This window comes from Urocitellus parryii, chromosome 7 (assembly GCF_045843805.1).
Source record: "Urocitellus parryii isolate mUroPar1 chromosome 7, mUroPar1.hap1, whole genome shotgun sequence".
NCBI lineage: Eukaryota > Metazoa > Chordata > Mammalia > Rodentia > Sciuridae > Urocitellus > Urocitellus parryii.
The window spans coordinates 127,633,728-127,652,814 of record NC_135537.1 but is presented as its reverse complement, the minus strand read 5'-3'; the positions used below and the strand labels follow the sequence as shown (position 1 = coordinate 127,652,814).

The following is a 19,087-nucleotide window of genomic DNA, read 5'->3' as shown; positions in this document are numbered from 1 at the left end:
AATCTCAGTCATAAACTAGATATGGGAAGAGCAGATGTAATCCATAGTGATATCACCATGGAACTCCATCCTAGATAAGGAGGTGCCTGGACTGGAAAAACCAAAAACAAGAACAAAACCAAACCCAGGGATGATTCAGACTAATGATGAGGCAAGGTACATGGTTGCAGTACAGGGTAAATCAAGGAGCCCTGGAAATGCCCACAGTCTCCTTCCCAACCTTCTGAAAATACCAGGTTAACATCGGTCTCCAGAGAGCCGCCGCTTGGTGTGAGGCTTGGTTGTCTGTTTGAGTTCCCAGGAGCATTTTGCAACAGGTGACAATGAGAGAGGAGGCAGAGCAAGGGCTGTGAGCACTGCAGAGAGGGCCAAGGTTGCACAGAGAAGGTTCTAGAAGTGGAAAGGGGTGAGTAATGACGGGAAGGCCCACCCTCCCTGTTAAAGTCTTATCTTAAGTCTCAGGGGCTGAAATCCAGAGTTAGGAGACAGCACAGGTGAGTTTTAAGGAGCAGTGTTCCCAGGTGTTTGGCATGGACAGAGCTGAGGAGGGAAAGGCATGACCTGAGGGTCCAGCCCATGTGCCCTTTGAAACTGTCAGTCTGACTTTCTGAGCCCTGGGAAGGGGCATGGGAATCTCACAGTCTCCTCCCTGTCCTCTGGCACTTGACAGACCATCTGGGTGAGCGACTGCTTCCTGTCCACAACTCCCACCAGACATAATCTGAGGGCTGAGACTGTCAATTAATGCATCCCTGTCTCTCCCAGGCACCCCGCAGAATGGGCATTCAGGGAAGGGTTTGATGAACGAACGAAGACTCACTCAAAGCAATATCTAGAACCAAGTTCAGGAACGTGGCTAATGGCTGATTTAAAAAAGCATGCCTGTGTGGGCATGTGTGTAGATAAAAAGAAAGATAAAGAGACAGAAAGAAAGACTGAGAAGGGGCCAGGCAGAGGAGGTTAGAGTCCCAATTCCCCTCCCATTGAATGAATTACAAAGCAGTAACAGTCCAATTTATAAAAAGCAGAGGTGCTAGGAATGTGGCTCAGTGGTTCAGCTGGCCTGCCATGCCCATGGCTCTGTATTCAATGCCCAGCACTGCAAAAATAAACAAATAAATAACAAAAAGAGCAAGATCCACACATGGATGATTTTCAGAAAAACGATTATAGGCAATCAATAAAAAAATGTTGATTTTCACTCAAAATTAGGGCAACACAAGCTAAGACTAATAGTATTTAAAAAAATTTTTAAGTTGTCAATGAATCTTGATTTTATTTACTTATACACAATGCTGAGGATCAAATCTAGTGCCTCACACATGCTAAGCAAGTACTCTACCACTGAGCTACAAACCCAGCCATAGACACTATTTTTTTTCTTTTTTTCTTTTATTTTTGGTACTGGGGATTGAACCCAGGGTGGGGATGGGGGCTTTACCACTCAACTATATCCCCAGCGCCCCCACCCCCTTTTTTAAAATTTTAAGACAGGGTCTCACTAAGTTGCTTAGGACCTCACTAAATTGCTGAGGTTGGCCTCCAACTTATGACCCTACTGCCTCAACCTCTCAAGTTGCTGGAATGAGATGTGTGCCACTGCACCCAGCCAGATACTATTTTGTAATCCATGGGATAAATTAGATCTTTCAAGACTGATAATCCTTCTTCAGTGAGGATCTGGAAAAGCAGGTGATTACGCCTCTCTTTGAAAGGCAATTTGAAGACACCTAAATCCCCAGTGCATCTATCCTTTGACCAAACAGCAGTTCTCCATGTTCAATGATGCAAGTTAACGTATACTTTTTGGAGCATCTTTTGTTAGCTGGAGAAAGTGCCCAGGAAACAACCTAAGTGTCCACCCACAGGGCACTGACTATGTGAGATTGACAGGAGGGAGTCTGTCCAGCTGTAAAAGTGAGAAGGATCTCCAGAACACACCACTAAGTACCAAAAAATCCTCACCTTTTACAGAAGGGTGCAATTCAAACATATATGCCTACATATACATGGAAAATTGCTGATACACATGGAACATTCGATACTGGCTCATCCGTTTGATATGCTCGTTCGTACCAAAGTAAAAAGACTGCATGTTTACAGTATGCTGCATTTGAATGCTTTACCATGCATAGCACCCCCACATCTGTGGTTTCACTTTCTCCAGTTTCAGTTACCAGGGTCAACCATGGTCCAAAAAATACTAAATAGAAGATTCCAGAAATAAACAATTTGTAAGTTTTAAATTGTGCACCATTCTAAGGAGCATGTTGACATCTTGTATCATCCTGCTTCATTATACCCAGGAACAAAGTAGTCGATACTTTGTTCAGTGTATCCATACTGTATATATTACCCACCTGTTAATGTTCAGTTCAAGTGTCACAGTATCAAGGTATTTGTGTCTAAGTAACCTTTATGCTACTTAATAATTGCCTCAAAGTGCACTAACAGTGATGCTGGCAATTCAGATAGGCCAAAGAGAAGATGACAGTGCTTCTTTGAAGTGAAAACTTATAATTAAAAATAAGGTATTTTAAGAGAGATCACATTCACATAACTTTATCACAGTACAATGCTATAATTGTTCAACTTTATTACTGCTATTCTTGATCTCTTCTTGTGCCTAATTTATAAATTTATTTGCTGTATGTGAAAAAAAAAGCACAGTCTATCTAGTGCTTGATACTATCTGTGCTAGAAAGCTAGATGAAAATGTGTGGCATTGGTGTAGGAATGAAGAGAAAGATCTATGGGGGAAAAAAAGGGACAAGAAATAGGCAGACTCGTTCAGCACAGGATAAAGAAGTACTTCACAGGACAATGGTAGAAGGCAGAATTAGTCAACAAATGCTGTCTGAACAAGGGACAAATATGATTTCCCCGTCCTTTGGTCATGTGTCCTTTGTAAAAGCAAGCACGAGTGTCTTTTTAGTTTTATAAATAGAAAAAACCTGCCCAAGGACATCCTGCAAGCCACACTACCTCATCCATGGGGGTATTAGATTGGTCTCTGTAATATTCTTCTGTGACACTACTGAATTATGGGTTTGTAACAGGCCCCAGGAGGACTTCTATAATGTCTCTACAGAGACGTTGCCTACCACTCATTCCGCTCAACCGCTCAGAAGCTTCTCCATAAACCAGTGTTTTCTACTCATACATCACCTTTTTTTTGTGTGTGTGTGTGTGTGGTGGTTGTTTATTTTCTGAGAAACTCTGCATTTATTAACTTCAGTAGCACTTCATTGCTCATCTTTATAGAGAAGACTTTCCAGTAAAAGGTGTGACTTGAGGTTTATAAATAATGCTCGAAATCACTGAGAGTGTTGCTTTTCACAGGACTGGGCAAATTGTCAGAAAAAAAACCTAAAATTATTTTGGGAAATGGAAATAGACAATAATCTCTTTGAGGTGCAGCCACAGAGGCACCTGCACACCTGCTAGATTCCCAAGGAAAGCCATTCAGCCCCAGGGACATACCTCCCACGCCTCCAGAGCCCACTCTTTCAGGACCATAGGAGATGTCCATATCACAGAGCAGCGCTGTAGAATGTGTATAGAAATTTTCAGCAAAAGAAGCTCTTCTCAAGCTGTTCTCGCAAATCAAGCAGGGGCATTTTGGGGGCAGAGAAGATCCCATGAAATGGGATGAAATAGGAAGCATTTTAGAATTGAATGAAATAAAATTTTTCTCGAGCAGGTTTAGAAACCTCTTTGTAGCCAAGTGTGATACACGACTGTCATCTCAGTGACTCAGAAGGTTGAGGCAGGAGGATCGCAAGTTCAAGGCCAGCCTGGGCGACTCAGCAAGACTTCATCTCAAAATCAAAAAAATAAAAAGGGCTCAGGATTGAGCTCAGTGGTAGAAGCACCCCTGAATTCAATGCCCAGACCTGCAAGGGGAAAACCAGTACAAAAAAAACTTCCTGCAAAGAGATCTTTGAATTTCATGAATTTTTCATCTGTTCAGCAAAATGCTAAGATGCTAGGAGGAGGGGCAGGCTTCAAGGTGAGCTTCAGGTAGAGTTCCTCAGTCTTCAGAGCACCATACAAACACCTGGAGGGTAGGTTAAAATTCAGATCACAAGGCCTGACCTCCAGTTTCTGATTCTTGGGGTCTGGCCTGGAGCCTGAGGATTTGTCTGTCTAACAGACGTCAGGTGATGCTGTTTTGCTGCTTGGGAAGACCACGGTGGGAATTCCTGGCCTTGCACTGTGGGTGTGGCTCAGTAGTAAAGCATTTTCCTGGTAGCATGAGGTAGGATTTGATCCCTAGCACTTCGATCAATTAATCAACCATTAAGGCCAATCATTTCTGGCCTTCATGAAGACAAGAAAGGACATTCCCAGTAGAGCAGGTGCTACTTCATCCAGGTGTCAGAAGTAGGGTGATTAAAAATAAACAAAAGTCCAAGAATCAAAATCACCCAAGAACTATGCCTAACTTGAATGTACCCTCTGCTCAGTACGTTTCCACCAATCACTTAGTGCTACTGGAAATGATCGCAGTTCTTTTTTCCCCTCCTGGAGTGATATCTTTCCCACGATACAGCTTCTAACAAAACCAGGCTGTCCCGAACCCCTGGCAAAAACATTGTTTACTTTGATATCAAGAGGGCTGGGAAAGCCCCAGAATCTGCAGACAGCATGGCCTAGGCAGTATTCCAGGGCCTTGTGTTGTGAGCCCTAAAGTCTTAGAAAGTTGTATAAAGCAAGCAAGCAAACAGACAAACAAACAAACAAACCCATGTAAACAGGGCATAAGTGGTTCTGTGTGTGTTACATGTGTGCATGGCAGGATCAAGCGCACTTTGAGAAGCAGAAAATCACTGTGAAAGGTTGCCAGTATAAGCATAGAGTCAGAAAGCTACATGTACAAAAACAAGCTTTGAATAATTAAAAAAAAATCAAATGGCTCAAAGAACCAAACCAAACCAACGAACCACTACCACCACCAACACCAACACCAATAATAACTGTAGAAACGATATCAATGCCAGGTGTGCCTGTAAACTCAGCAACTCAGGAGGCTGAAGTAGGAGGATTCCCAAGTTCAAGGCCAGGCTGGGCAATTCAGTGACACCCTGTTTGGAAGTAAAATAAGAAAAAGGGCTGGGATGTAGCTCCGTGGCTCCTTCCAAAAGAGGAAAGGAGGGAGGAGGAATGAACAATCTATATCAAGCTGATCCGAGAGAGCCCCAGGGAAAGGACGAACCCAATAGGGCGCTTTCAAAGTGTTTGAGGTTTTCATCTCCATCATCAGGACCCAGATGAGAGCCCCAAGATCTAGCTACTAATGAGTTAAAAACCTGGCCCAGTTTTAGGGGAAGGGGCATGTTGTGATATCTATCCTTGCAAAAGACAACTGGATTAATTCCATTTCTTCTGGGGTGGGAGGTGTCTTGGCTATGCACATAGGAATTAACCCCAGTCCACAAGAGGACAGGAGCCTTGGTAAACCACAGTCCACCATCTGTCCAAGGATGACAAGACCCCTGTGTGTCTTGGTGGCCCCAATGCATGGTTCAGCAAACGCTCACAGGGAGTGGGCATGCAGCAAACACGGGCATCGTGCATGACTAACTTCTCACCCCACTTTCTTCCTCCCACACTTCTTGGAAGAGCACTGTCTACTTTGGAATCCGACTTGGATTGAAATAACAAAAAGCTGTTACCGCACTCCAAGATCTGCCTCCAACAATAAAGATCTCACCCACGGGAAATCCTGCCAGCTTTACCTATGGAAGAACATTCCCAAACAACGGTGGGTGATGAGCATGTTGGGCTTGCAACTCATGGTTTTGCAAAAATTTCTTTTGAGCCGGAAGGAACCTTTAGAGGTATATTCATGCAGGAAGGAAAATCGAGGCCAACCCGCAAGGAAAGTCCCATTTAACAATCCATATCCACTCCAGGAAGGTTTGGTCTTTGCAAGCATGTAGCTGTTTGCATTGTGTTTGCCCACACCTGCCCTGCAAGAGGCCATCCAAGTGGGTAATTAGAACTGGGTACAGAGAAGTCATGTAAGCAAACACTTGTTGCTTGAAAATCAATTCCCATGATCCTTGCCCACTCACTTATTAGATTCTAACCTACAGATCATTTCCAGTTGTGTGAGAGTTTTCACTGACTCCATAGCATCTGACCTGCTAAATAGCTACCCTGGTTAGATCTGTCCAAACCCAGCAGGGTGTGGTGGTGCACACCAGTAATGTCAGTGAGTCAGGAGGCTAAGACACAAAGATCACAAGTTCAAGGTCAGCCTGGGCCATTTAGCCAGATCCTATTAGAAGAATGAGTTTAAAGGACCCTCTTGCAACTGATGCTTCATAACCACTGACCAGTCAGTTGTCTCTCCCCAGATTCTTTATTCTCTTTCTTGGTCCTTGTTCATCGTCTCCCATTTCTAAACAACTGCTTCTGAAGGCCACCAAGAAAGTCACAGACTTGCCCATGATTCTGACATATGTCTATTTTTAATATCACTTCTATTGCAACATAATTGACATATCACAAAATTCACGCTCATCTCCCATTTATTTATATATATATATATAAAATATCTTCCCAACTTTGTGTCTGATGCCACCTCTCACCTGCAATATATTTGATGCAAAATCACGAGGCTCTGTCTGAACATAGGGCTAAATAAAACTCAAACACCTACAGAACTGGACACGGAAAATATATGTATGAGGTTCAACGGAACTGAAAAAAAAAAATAAAACCCACCAGGAGAGGGGATCTTCTCAGCTCCACCCAGCTGCGTTCAGGTACTCAGCTTTTCATTGCTGTGACCAAAATACCTGACAAGAACAACTTATAGGAGGAAAAGTTTATTTTGGCTCACAATTTCAGAGGTTCAGTCCATAGCCCTGGGCCAAAGATGAGGCAGAATATCATGCAGAAGGGTATGGAAGAGAAAACCAGCTCTGTGCATGATGGCCAGGAAGCAGAGAGTGAGTTCCACTTACCAGGGACAAATATGAACCCTAAAGGCACATCCTCCAGCCACACACTACCTGCCTCCTATTATGGCTCCGTTTGCCCATACCAGTGAATGAACCCATTGATTAGGTTACACCTCTCATAATCCAATCATTTCACCTCTGAAAATCTTTCATAGTCACACATGAGCTTTGGGGGGACACCACATATCTGAACCATGACAGGCAGGAAGGTGGGTCCAATAGGAGGTTAAGCCTCTAATTGTTGACCAAAAAAAACTTCCAAATTTTTCAATGCTGGCAACTCATTGAATGTTTTTAAGAACTGTATTCACAGAATCAAATGCTTCTGTGGGCAGTCCTAGTCCACATGTGACATCTAGTACGTGACATCCACTGTACTGTCCTGTCTTTGCAGACAGCTCACCAGGATTCCAGAGTGCTGACACAGCCCAACTGTCACCTCCCTGGCCCCCATCCCATTGACACTCTAATGCCATTTCCCTAGGAATTTGATCTTTACAGACCAGCACTTTTTAAAACACTGATGCAGCATAATTATGCATATTTTGGCGGTACAGTTTGATCATTCAACACATGTATATAAGTTGCAAAAATCAAATCAGAAGAATTAGGATTTCTACCTCCTTAAATAACCACTTTTTTTTTTTTTTTTTGTACCAGGGATTGAAGCCAGGGGCGTTTAACCACTGAGTCACATCCCTAGCCCTTTTTATTTATTTTTTATTTTGAGACAAGGTCTCACTAAGTTGCTTAGGACCTTGCTAAGGTGCTCAGGCTGGCTTTGAACTTGCGAACATCCTGCGTCAGCCTCCTGAGCTGCTGGGATTACAGGCATGAGCCACCATATCCAGCTACTTATTAGTTGTTTGTGTGGGGGATCCTCATTTCTGTCTTCCAGTTCTTTATAAAACATGGAATAAAATGTTGTAAACTATATTCACTGTAGAACTAGAACTCATTCAGGCTATCGACCTGCGCCTCCCTACCCATCATTCTCCCTCCAGCTCTTCTCCCCAGCACCCTTCCTGGACTCTATTAACCACTATCCTACTCTATTTCCACAAAATCAACTTTTTCTGGCTTCCATCTAAGTGAGAACAGCCTGTATTTATCTTCTGTGCTTGACTTATTTCCACTTAACCTAATGTCATCTAGCGTCATTTAGTTGCTGCAATGACCAGATTTTCACCCTTTGTAAATGACTGAATAACGTGTGTGCACGCATGTCCTACTCTCTTTGCTCATTTATTCATTAATGGACAGACACTCTGTTTGATCCCATACCTTGGCTTTTGTGAATCATACAAAAAACACGGGAGTGCAGGTATGCCTTTGATATACTGATTTCATTTCTTTTGAATATATACCCAGTACCAAGCTTGCTAGACCAGCACTTTTTAATAAGAATCCAAATGTCAGGCATGGTGTCACACCCCTGTACTTCCTGTGACTCAGGAGACTGAGGTAGGAAGATCAAAAGCTTGAGACCAGTCTGGGCAATTGAGTGAGACCCTATCTCAAAATAAAATAAGAAGGGATGGGGGTATAGCTCAGTGGTAGGGCCCTTGCCTATTAGTTATGTGACCTTGAGTTCAATCCTACCTACTACAAAAAATAAAAAAAATAAAAAAAGTCCAAACCAAGCAAACGTCAATTCTTAGGGGTGCACGGTTCACAGTCAATCTGAAATTTCTTTACCTTTTAACACCAATCAATGTAATGACTGGTCAATGGAGATCCTGCCATATCATATAGGTGAGCTCCACTATGTTCTTGGATCCCACCAGCCCTGACTAAGCCACTGGGTTCTGCAGTACAATAAATGGTGAAGGGACAGTGGCTAGACACTGGCACATGCTTCCTAACCAAAGTACAAGTTGACCACAAAGTCCATGCACGATTTCGTTATCCTTAGAGGTTAAGCCTCTAATTGTTGACTCTAGACTCAAAGGCAAGGACGATATTCATTTTGTCCAGATGCCCCATGTTCCTCGACTTGGAACAAAGCTGACACCGGAGTCTATGTTTGATTTCTTTCTTTTTTTCTTTCATGTCAAAAAATGCTGAGATCAAAACAACTTTTGAGCTATGGGCTCCAAAAGCTTTGAAAGTAGAAGACTTGCCACTGTATCTTGTTAAACAGGTAAGAAACAAGTCAGCTGCCTGGATGGCCTTAAGAATATAAACCTCAGCCAGGTGAAGGGCTTTTCTTGGCAGTTTCACGTTCGTTCCGCATCTTGTCACCATAAAATTGAGTTATTTGTTTTCAAGCAGCTCTTCCACGACATCCTACTTTAACTACAATAGTTTATGAATAGATAACCTCTAACCTTGGAACTATGATGCATGTTCACCTTTTTTAAGAATGTTGCATTTTCTCTCTGTGTTTCTGGAAGTGGAAATTGGATCTAAATTTGCTCCTTGACTTTATAGTATGTGACCTATAGCTCTTGCTATATATTTAGATCTTAAATGTCCCATGAAGGTCTATGTGTTGGAGGATGGGTTGCCAGCCTGTGATGCCACTGGAAGGTGGAGGAATCATGGAAAGGAGCTTAGGAGGCGGGGCATCATGGAAAGAAGTTAGGCCGTCAGGGGCAGAGCTTTGAATGGGACGTTGAGACCTGAGCTCCTTTTTTTTTTTTTTTCTCTTTTTGCTTCCTGGATACTATGAGGCAAATAGATCTCCACTATTATATGTTCCTGCCCTTGTGTCCTGTGCTTCCACAGGGCCCCAAGCAACAGGGCCAAGCAACCATAGATTGAAATATCTGAAATTATGAGCCCAAATCAACTTTTCTTCTTTATAAGATAATTATTTCAAGTATTTTGTCATAGTAATGGAAAGCTGACTAACACAACGATACCTCCATCAATTTTGTGGTTACTAAGTCTCCTTGCAAGGAAAAAAAAAATTGGTGGTGACTAGCAGAGATTTTTATTTTTTATTTTTATTCTTTCCAAATAGCAGAGTCTGATTCAGCAAGTCTGTGACTGGTATTTAAAAAAACAAAAACAAAAACAAAAAACTCCACTCCTTAGGTGCTCCTGACATACACCAAAGTTTGGGAACCAAGCAGAAGGAATTCCCGACCAAGATGTCTATAAATAACTGCTTCTGAAGGCCACCAAGAAAGTCACAGACTTGCCCTCGATTCTGACATGTCTATTTTTAATATCACTTCTATTACAACATAATTGACATATCACAAAAGTCACTCTGTGAAAGCATAGAACACAGGGGTTTGGGGGTGTGTTCATAGAGTTGTGTTACCCTCCCATTATCTAATTATAATACATTTTCACCACCTTAACCCTGTGCTCATTAGCAGTCACTTTCCACTCAGTGCATCCTCCAGCCCCTGGCAACCACTGATATACTGTCTGTTTCTATGGATTTGCCTACTCTAGGCATTTCATATAAATAGAAGCATACAGCACGTGGCTCTGTGCCTGTCTTAACTTCGCCTGTTGTTTCCAAGGTTCGTCACGTTGTAGCCAACATGGTTCCTTTTTTTGTGGCTAAATTCCATCCATGTGCATATACCACATTTTATTTACCCATTTGTCAGTTGATGGCCACGGTGCCTGTTTCTGGCCCTCATGAAGAACGCTGCTCTGAAGTGTATGCACAGATTTTTGTGCAAACACGCGTCTTCAATTCTCTTGGGCATACGAGAGGAGTGAAATTACTAGGTTATATTCCACACACTGCTTTATGTTCCATTTCCAGGTCTGAACCTTTTGCTGCTAATCAGTGACTCTGGCCAAGAGCCAAGAGGTACATCCTCACATTGTTTACCGATAAGAAGTCTTTTCCCGAGTAACTCAGCTTCTTAGAGTAGAGAAAGCCGTAAAATCCGTCTCCTTTGTCTTTTGACTTTTGTGGATCCTCAACTTATTGACACTGTGAATGACTCAGTAACGTGCTAAGTATTCACCACAAACTAGAGATGATCGGTCTTAAAAACTGGTGGAAATGAGGGATGTGATCTATATTTAAGTACTACCTAAACATTGAAAATTTAAATTCATGCCCTGAAAGAAAGAGCAAATCCCACACTGAAGCAGATGAACAGCAAGCTGTCAAGTCCAAAAGGCTTCCACAGAGAGTCCACTAAACCATAAAGCCAAAATAAGGATCACACCTGAGTGTGCTGAGACATGCACCTATGCACGCACACACGCGCTCTCACACACACACATACACACACACACACACACACACACACACACACATACACAAGCACAGAAAACCTAATTTCATCAATCGAAAGTGCCAAACATAAAAGTCTTTTTAGGCTCACATTTGCTCAAGACAGATGGACAGAAGAAAACAGACTGGTGTTTTAGGGTGCAGAAGCTTCTCAGGATAACTTTTATTAACAGGGAATTATCAGGGCCATTCTATTTGGGGATTTAGAAAAAAAGTATCCAATTATTTGGAACAAAGAAAAACTCCAGGAATGCTTTCTAAAAGTGTTCTTCTGGAAAACTCACTCAGAAACTCACATTAGTTCCTAGTGTAATAAAGTTAAATTGGAATCCACCCATTTAAAGAAAAATTAAAACAAGAAATCAAGAAAATTACTGACTATTTAGCAAATGAATCCAAAAGCTCAAAAACCTGGTTTAGTCCACACTGAGTTTCACTCACAAACATAATAAAACATTTATAGACGAAGATTCATTGTCAAAAGAAGCTTAAAAAACAATTGCCGGCTGCTTCGGGTTTCAGATGATGCTCAAACGAGATGGGTAGGCAATCTCTTAGAAGTCTGATTTCCACTGACTTTCCTTATCTGCTAATCCATGAACTCACTTATCCTTATACCAAGATAACTCACTGCCCACCCCGCCCATGTCTATTCTTCTGAATGCTGAGACAAAAACAAAACAAAAAACAAAAAGCTAAAACAAAACCAAACAAATAAATAATCAATAATTTATTTATTCCTAAAGACTGGGAATTCTGTCATAGGTTGGCTTATAAACCAGCCATGTCACCTTGAGCAATCACCTTTATCCCATGGAGAACAAAATGAACGGGTTCTATTTGTTAAGCCAGGGACATCAAGCTTCTTCCATCAAGGACAGGACAGTAATTATTTTTGACTGTATATGCCCCAAGGCCCAAGGCCTCTGGTGGGATGACCCAAGTCTGCCATCACAGTGCAAAGCAGCCCTAGACAGAATGAAAACAAAAGGGCAAGACTGTGTTCCAATAAAACTTTATTTACAACAGCGGCCCTTGAGTTGAATTGGGCCTGTGGGCGGTATTTTGGCAATCGCTGTGTGGGATGGTTTGGAAGGTGCTCCCTAGGATGGCTACTCTCAGGTTACATGGGCTCCACCCTCCTGAGATTTGTGCTTTTCTCAGGGACGCCCAAGGGAACTTGTCTGCCCCTTTCTCCAAGAAGGTAGACCTGTGTGAATCAGAAAGCAGGCTTTCACCAGGCACCCAATCTCCCGGCACTTGACCTTGGACTTCTCAGGCCCCTGGACGGTGAGAGTAAACTTCAGCGGTTTATAAGCCACCCCGTCTATGGTAGCAGCCTAATCACAGACCAAGACAGTCCTGAAACACACACTCTCTGGACGGGGGGTAGGCTAAAGATAACAGCTCACTCTCCATGAACCAAAACCCAGCCCCAAGGTAGCCAAAGAGTCAACTCTGGCGGACAAGGAAGCACTTTCCTAGACTTGCAGGACAACCAGTTATTTCCTGATACCAGAACCCCCCCAGAGTTCCCGGGGCTGAACTCGGCCACTCTCCATGATGAAACACCCGGGGAGCCACAAACTGTGGGGAAATAAGGGAGATGGGGACTTCCCAAGGTTACATGAATCATGTTCTGATGGCTTTGGTGAGTTTGTATGAAAGCAACAGCCTTCTTACATTAACTTACCCCCTGAAACTTCCTGTTAGGCATCTGGCTTGTTTCCTAGACACCATTTACTAAATAATCCGTGCTTTCCCCAGTGATTTAAGTGATCACCATCACCATCAATCTGATCTGTACTTCAGAGTGTCTCTGCCTTCCCCTCCCTTGGCAATCTTTTCTCCCTTGCCTTTCACGACACTGCTGTCCCTAGATTCTTCCTATCTCTGACAATTCCTTTAACGTTTCCCTTGACCCCTCCCTTACACCTGTGCGACAGGGCTTTCTCTTGTAAGCCAGCTCTGGCGATCTCAGAAGCTCTCTGCTAAAGAAAGGCAAATTCTAGACCATCCCATGCGGTGGTGCAGGTCGATCACTGCACAGTGGTGATCAGCCCAAGGGAAGAAATCGGGGTGAATCCATTCTACCCTCTGCATGCCTGACCGTGCAGCCACAGGGCTCCCCCAGACTCCCAGTCTGGCTCAGATGTCCTTTGAGTCACAGATGCATCCATCCAAAAGTATGCTAGTCATCTCCATCTTAATGTCCGCCAAAGAAACATAGGCCCAACATGGATTCATTTTCTTTCTTCCAAACCTGCTCTCTTGCCTCCCCCGTGCATGTCTCACTCATGGAGAGAAAGCAGCAGGAATCCGAGCTGCCCCTGTCCCTGACCTGCCACACACTGCCTGACAGATTGCACCTCCTCCTTCCTAGCTACTGCTGTAGACTGCCGTTTGACCTCAATATTTCTCTTCTCATTTAGGTTGTCAGAATCCCTGCTTCCTGCTCTTAGATCTTTCACTCTGCCACACCAGCAATCTTGCGGCGATATTCTCATCCTGTTGCACCACTAGTTGGGAACGGTCCATGGCTCCCCATGGCTCAGGGGATAAAGACCCTGCTCTTCAAAATGCCTCAAGGGCCCTTTTGCAGGTCAGACCCCTAACTTTCTCTCTCCTCTTTGCTCCATAGCAATGCCTGTCTTTCTCCTGCTGCCTTGCTGTCTGCCTGGGCTACAACGTCAATTTAAGAGTGTCGGGGGCAAGGGGTCCCTCCTCAAAGGCTTGTTTGATCTCCAGATAAAGTTGACTAGTCTTTCTTTGGAGCTCCCAAGTTTCAGTCCCAATGCCCACAAGGCTTTTAGATGTGTGTGTGTTTCTCTGGCCCCATTACAACAGGAGTCTCTGGCCGGGCACAGTGGTGCACACCTGTAATCCCAGCAGCTCAGGAGGCTGAGGCAGGAAGATCACAAGTTCAAGGTCAGCCTCAGCAACTTAGCAAGGCCCTAAGCAACTCAGTGAGACCCTGTCTCTAAATAAAAAATAAAAAGGGCTGGGGATGTGGCTCAGTGGTTAAGCGCCCCTGGGTTCAATCTCAGGTACCAAAAAAGAACTGTAGTCTCTGAAAGCAGCAACGTGTCACCTAGCACAATGGCTGGCATGGTGACAGTTCCCATCCATGAAATCCTAAATGGATGTGGAAATAAGAAGATTAGCCAGAGCAAGTGGATACAAATGCAAATGAGGCTTTCCAATGGCTATATCTGTAGGTGGTATAAAAAAGGGGACAGAACACCTATAATGCTCAGGCACCTCTGGGAGAGAGGAGATTAGGGATTAAGTGAGGAAGACTAGGACAGGTGGCCTTCTGTATTGGTGGGTTCCGCCTGGGCGGATTCTATCAACCTCAGGGTACTGAAAATGTTCAGCGTTAAAAGATTTGTATTGCACTGAACATGCACTGACATTTTTTCTTGTTATTATTCCCTAAACAATACAGTATAACAACTATTTATATAGCGTTGACATTGGAGTAGGTATTGTGAGTAACCTGGAGATGACTGAAAGTATATAGGAAGGTGTGTGTAGGTTCTAGGCAAATATTATGTCACCTTACATAAGGGACTTGAGTATCTGTGTGTGTGTGTGTGTTTTGTTTTTTTGTTTTGTTTTGTTTTTTTAAATCCAGGAGTCCAAAAGAAATCCCTGCAGATACCGAGGGAGGACTATATTTAGAAGAAAGGTAGACAAAGAAGAAGGGAGGGGGGCACTGTGGCTTTAAGAGTGGGCAGTGGGGGGCTGGGTTTGTGGCTCAGTGGTAGAGTGCTCACCTAGCATGCATGAGGCATTGAGTTCGATCCTCAGCACCACATAAAAACAAAATAATGTGTTCACCTAAAACTAAAAATACATAAATAAATATTTTTTTTAAAAAAAGAGTGGGCAGTGGGTCTGGCGTGTGGATGGAACTCCCAGGGGGGAGCGGGAAGGGGTGGACCATGCATTAGCATGCAGGGCTGGCATGTGGGACCCAAGGGGCAGTAACTGGGGACATGGCATTGAAGGACAGACACAGTGACATGGGGTTAGGGGACTCTTCAAATACCCTGGATTTGTCCTTCACACTCCTTCTCAGCTGTGACAGACACCATAGACCTAAAGTATTTATTACCTGGTCCTTTGGGGAGAAAGTCTGTTGACCCATGAGCTGGAGCATCCCTGGGATCACTATATCCCAAGATCTGCAAGAGGTTCTGCCCCAGTGGCATATGCTAAAGTCCAAATCCTGGAAAAAAAGCTGCCAGGAGTCGGGAGGTGGGATGAACACAGGTAAGAGAAGAACCGTGGATATTACAATAGAGAGTTTCCTGCACCCCTCCTCCAGGAAGCCTTCCCTGGCCCAGCAGGCTCTCCCTGTGACATGGGGTTAGGGGACTCTTCAAATACCCTGGATTTGTCCTTCACACTCCTTCTCAGAATTGCAGTCAAATAGGTCTTCATTTAAAATCTGCTTCCACTTCAAGAAGACAAGGATCTGAGGCAGGGATACTCTGCCTGGTCCATCTTGGAGGCTCAACTAGGACGTGTTGAATGAATGATGGCTCAAGCAATTGAACAAATAAACCATGAATCAAACAACGAGGTGTCTAGAACGCAAGACCAAGGAGCCAAGATGCCCCCTCAGCACAAAAAAAGAAGGCAAGGAAGCCTACGTAGAGCCCAACAGATAACCTAGAATACCATGTGGGCCAATCTGTGCAGCTCTGTTATCATAAGGCCCATGAACCTGAGGATTAGAGTCATTTTTCTTTTGTGTGTGTGTGGTATTGGAGATTGAGCCCCAGGGGTGCTCTACCACTGAGCTATGTCCCCAACCCTTTTTATTTTTTTTTATTTTGAGGCAGGGTCCAAGGCTGGCCAGGAATTTATGATTGTCCTGCGTCAGCCTCCCCAGTAGCTGGGATTACAGGTATGTACCACGGTGGTGCCCAACTCTTTTGCATTTTTAAATGGTTGAAAAAGAATCGAAAGAATGACATTTCCCAGCCCAGAGAAGTCATTTGCAATTCACACATTTCGGTATCCATAAATATAAGTTCTATTGGAAGAGAGCTATACCAGTTCATTTACATATCACCTGTGGAGTTTCACACTGTCATGGTAGATTTGAGCAGCTGTGACAGACACCATAGACCTAAAGTATTTATTACCTGGTCCTTTGGAGAGAAAGTCTGTTGACCCATGAGCTGGAGCATCCCTGGGATCACTATATCCCAAGATCTGCAAGAGGTTCTGCCCCAGTGGCATATGCTAAAGTCCAAATCCTGGAAAAAAAGCTGCCAGACACCAGCTGTTGATGCTGGTGACTGAAATATCCATTGGTAAATTCAGTGCTATCAATGGTAGTACTCTCATGCCATGAACTATTACCTACGATACACCCATTAAGAATGAATCAGGATGAAATGCACAAAGTGTTGAAAAATGTCCATAATACATTTAAACAATTTTTCGTAGTTGCATATGGACAGAATGCCTTTATTTTTTATTTGTTTATTTTTATGCAGTGCTAAGGATTGAACCCAGTGCCTCACACATTCTAGGTAAATGCTCTGCCTCTGAGCTACAGCCCCAGCCCCTACAATACATTTTTAAAGTTAATTTAATTCCAGGTGCAATAGCGTGTATCTGTAATCCCAGTGACTTGGGAGGCTGAGGAAGGAGGATCGAGAGTTCAAAGCCAGCCTCAGCAACTTAGCAAGGCCCTAAGCAACTCTGTAAGACCCTGTCTCTAAATAAAATACAAAACAAAACAAAACAAAAAGGTGGGGATTTGGTTCAGTGCCCCTAGGTTCAATTCCCAGTACCCTCCCCCACCATAAAGAAAGAAAGATATTTAAAGAACAATATGGATAGTACTTTTTAGTTTATTTTAAGAGAGTCAACATGCATATGCTTATGAGAGAATACAAATATCTGAAAGAAGACATGTGATAAAAAGCTCTAGGAAATGGGGCCAGGGATTTTTTTACATTTGATTTGAATTCCATTTGTACTCCTTGAAATTTTTTTTTTACCCTAAGAATATTAAAAAATATATTAAAAAAGAATATTAAAAAAAAAGATAAACAAAGATGCTGATTTGAGAAAGCCACTTTCCTCCCCATGCCCTCTGGCAACAGAGTGGCTAATTTGACAACGGATCCAAATTCTTGATGATCCAAATTCTATTCTGCATCTCCCAGAGGGAGAACTGCCTACAAACACCGCCGTCTGAAACCTCAATTCTCAGATGAGTAGGTTGAACTGCTCACTGTGTTTTGAGGAAGCAGGAAACTAAGACGGTTAGAAACAGTCTCACTTCCCTTTTCCTAGAAACTCTGGTTACCTCTTCATTTAGAACACCCCAGCGGAGTTTGCAGAAGGTCAGGTTGCCAGGGGATACCAATAAACCAGCTGCCCAGAGTGGCAGGTGACAGTTTCCTTTGTGTCTCCCTTTGAACAGCAGCTGGCTCTCCTATCACTTCCTCCCGTGAAGGGTCACAATCATAAGCCATATTAACGATCCCCCCTCCCCAGGGGCAAGAGGTGGCTATGAAGTCAGGCACGGATGGAAGAAGTGAGAAACCACGGCTGAGCCAACAGCGGGATTTGGGTAGAATTTCATGACCCACCTTGGCACACGTGTCTATGGGATTCCTTCCAAATTTAACTTTCCCTGGGTTGATTCTCCTGGTTCTGTCTCATGGGAAAGTCCTTGGGGAGTCACGGCGGCCAAGACACTGGGCTCTTAGCTAGTTTGCCCTGCGCTGCCCTCGACCCACAACTTGAACAGTGTCCTGATAGAAGCTGCCACGTAGCACATCCTTTAACAAGTCTCCTCTTCCCTATATCCAAATGGAGTCATTTGGAAAGTCCAGGAAGTCCAAAATACTTAGGGACATGGGGGTGCAGACCTACTCAGCTCAGAAATGCACATGCAACCTGTGCTATCTAATGGGATAAATAATCCACACGTAGCCCCAGCATTTACCAAAGGACATTCTGAGAAATTTCAGGCCAGTGAGAGAGTTCGGTTAAAGAGAAAAAAAGATATTGCAATCAAATTAGAGAAAGTGTACATTTGCAATCCCTGTTTGGGAACAAGAGTATCATGAGAACATTCGACGTTCCAGGAAAATAGGCAGTAGCTTAAACCTGTTCAGCTTAATCTAAACCAGCTTTGAGATCCCTTTGGAAAGCTTTCAAGATGCCATTTGGAAACATGGCCTCAGACCCTGAGGGAGGATTCTACGAAGATGCCCAGCCCAGATGTGAGGTTCCGGGGATGAGCTGAACCTCCCAGGGCAGCCTTCTACCTGAAGATTCTCTAGGAACTACAGACCCAGGCTTGGATTCCTAACACGAACACTATGGGCAAGCAGGACTCTACGGTAACCCCTGAGCACGGATTTTGAAGGCAAATGGCCGAGAACCGGGGGGCAAGGCTGGGAGGTAACCAAAGGAGAAGAAAGGCACCCTTCCAGAAAGACAGACACCCGCACTGATGCATGTTCCCCCAGCAGGACTCACCATTGGTGGTCGTGTTGACATAGTAACGCCGGCCCTGAGGGGACAAGTAGCTCTGCCAGCCAGGTGGAAGGACAACCGTCTGGCTTTCCTCTCCGGGCGGAGGGGGGACCATTCCAGGCTTCTGTGGAAGAGCAAATAAATGTCAAGATCATTGTAATGTTTTGAGCAACTAATAAAAAAAATTTAAAAAAAATCACTCACATTTGGCATTTATGCAACTGTTTTTAAACCAGAAAGATAGAGGCCGAAGAAGTTACCCTGGAATTGCTCCATGTTGGGAACAGCAGGAGAAAGGTCAGGTGACACAGGTGCATGACTCAAGGGCTGCTTGAGGAGCACTGGTTCCTGCCAGAGCCCTTTGCTGCAGGGACCGCTC

At 43.8% G+C, this 19,087-nt stretch overlaps 1 protein-coding gene across 4 annotated transcripts in view; it reads right to left on the bottom strand.

Moving 5' to 3' along the window:
- Gas7 (growth arrest specific 7) overlaps positions 1 to 19,087 on the bottom strand; it is a 227,927-nt gene that overhangs the window by 66,788 nt on the left and 142,052 nt on the right. For all 4 annotated transcript variants that reach the window (XM_026390532.2, XM_077800851.1, XM_026390534.2 and 1 more), the window contains exon 2: positions 18,712 to 18,832. In XM_026390532.2, coding sequence (XP_026246317.1) covers positions 18,712 to 18,832 — 121 coding nt within the window. The remainder of the gene's footprint in view (positions 1 to 18,711; positions 18,833 to 19,087) is intronic.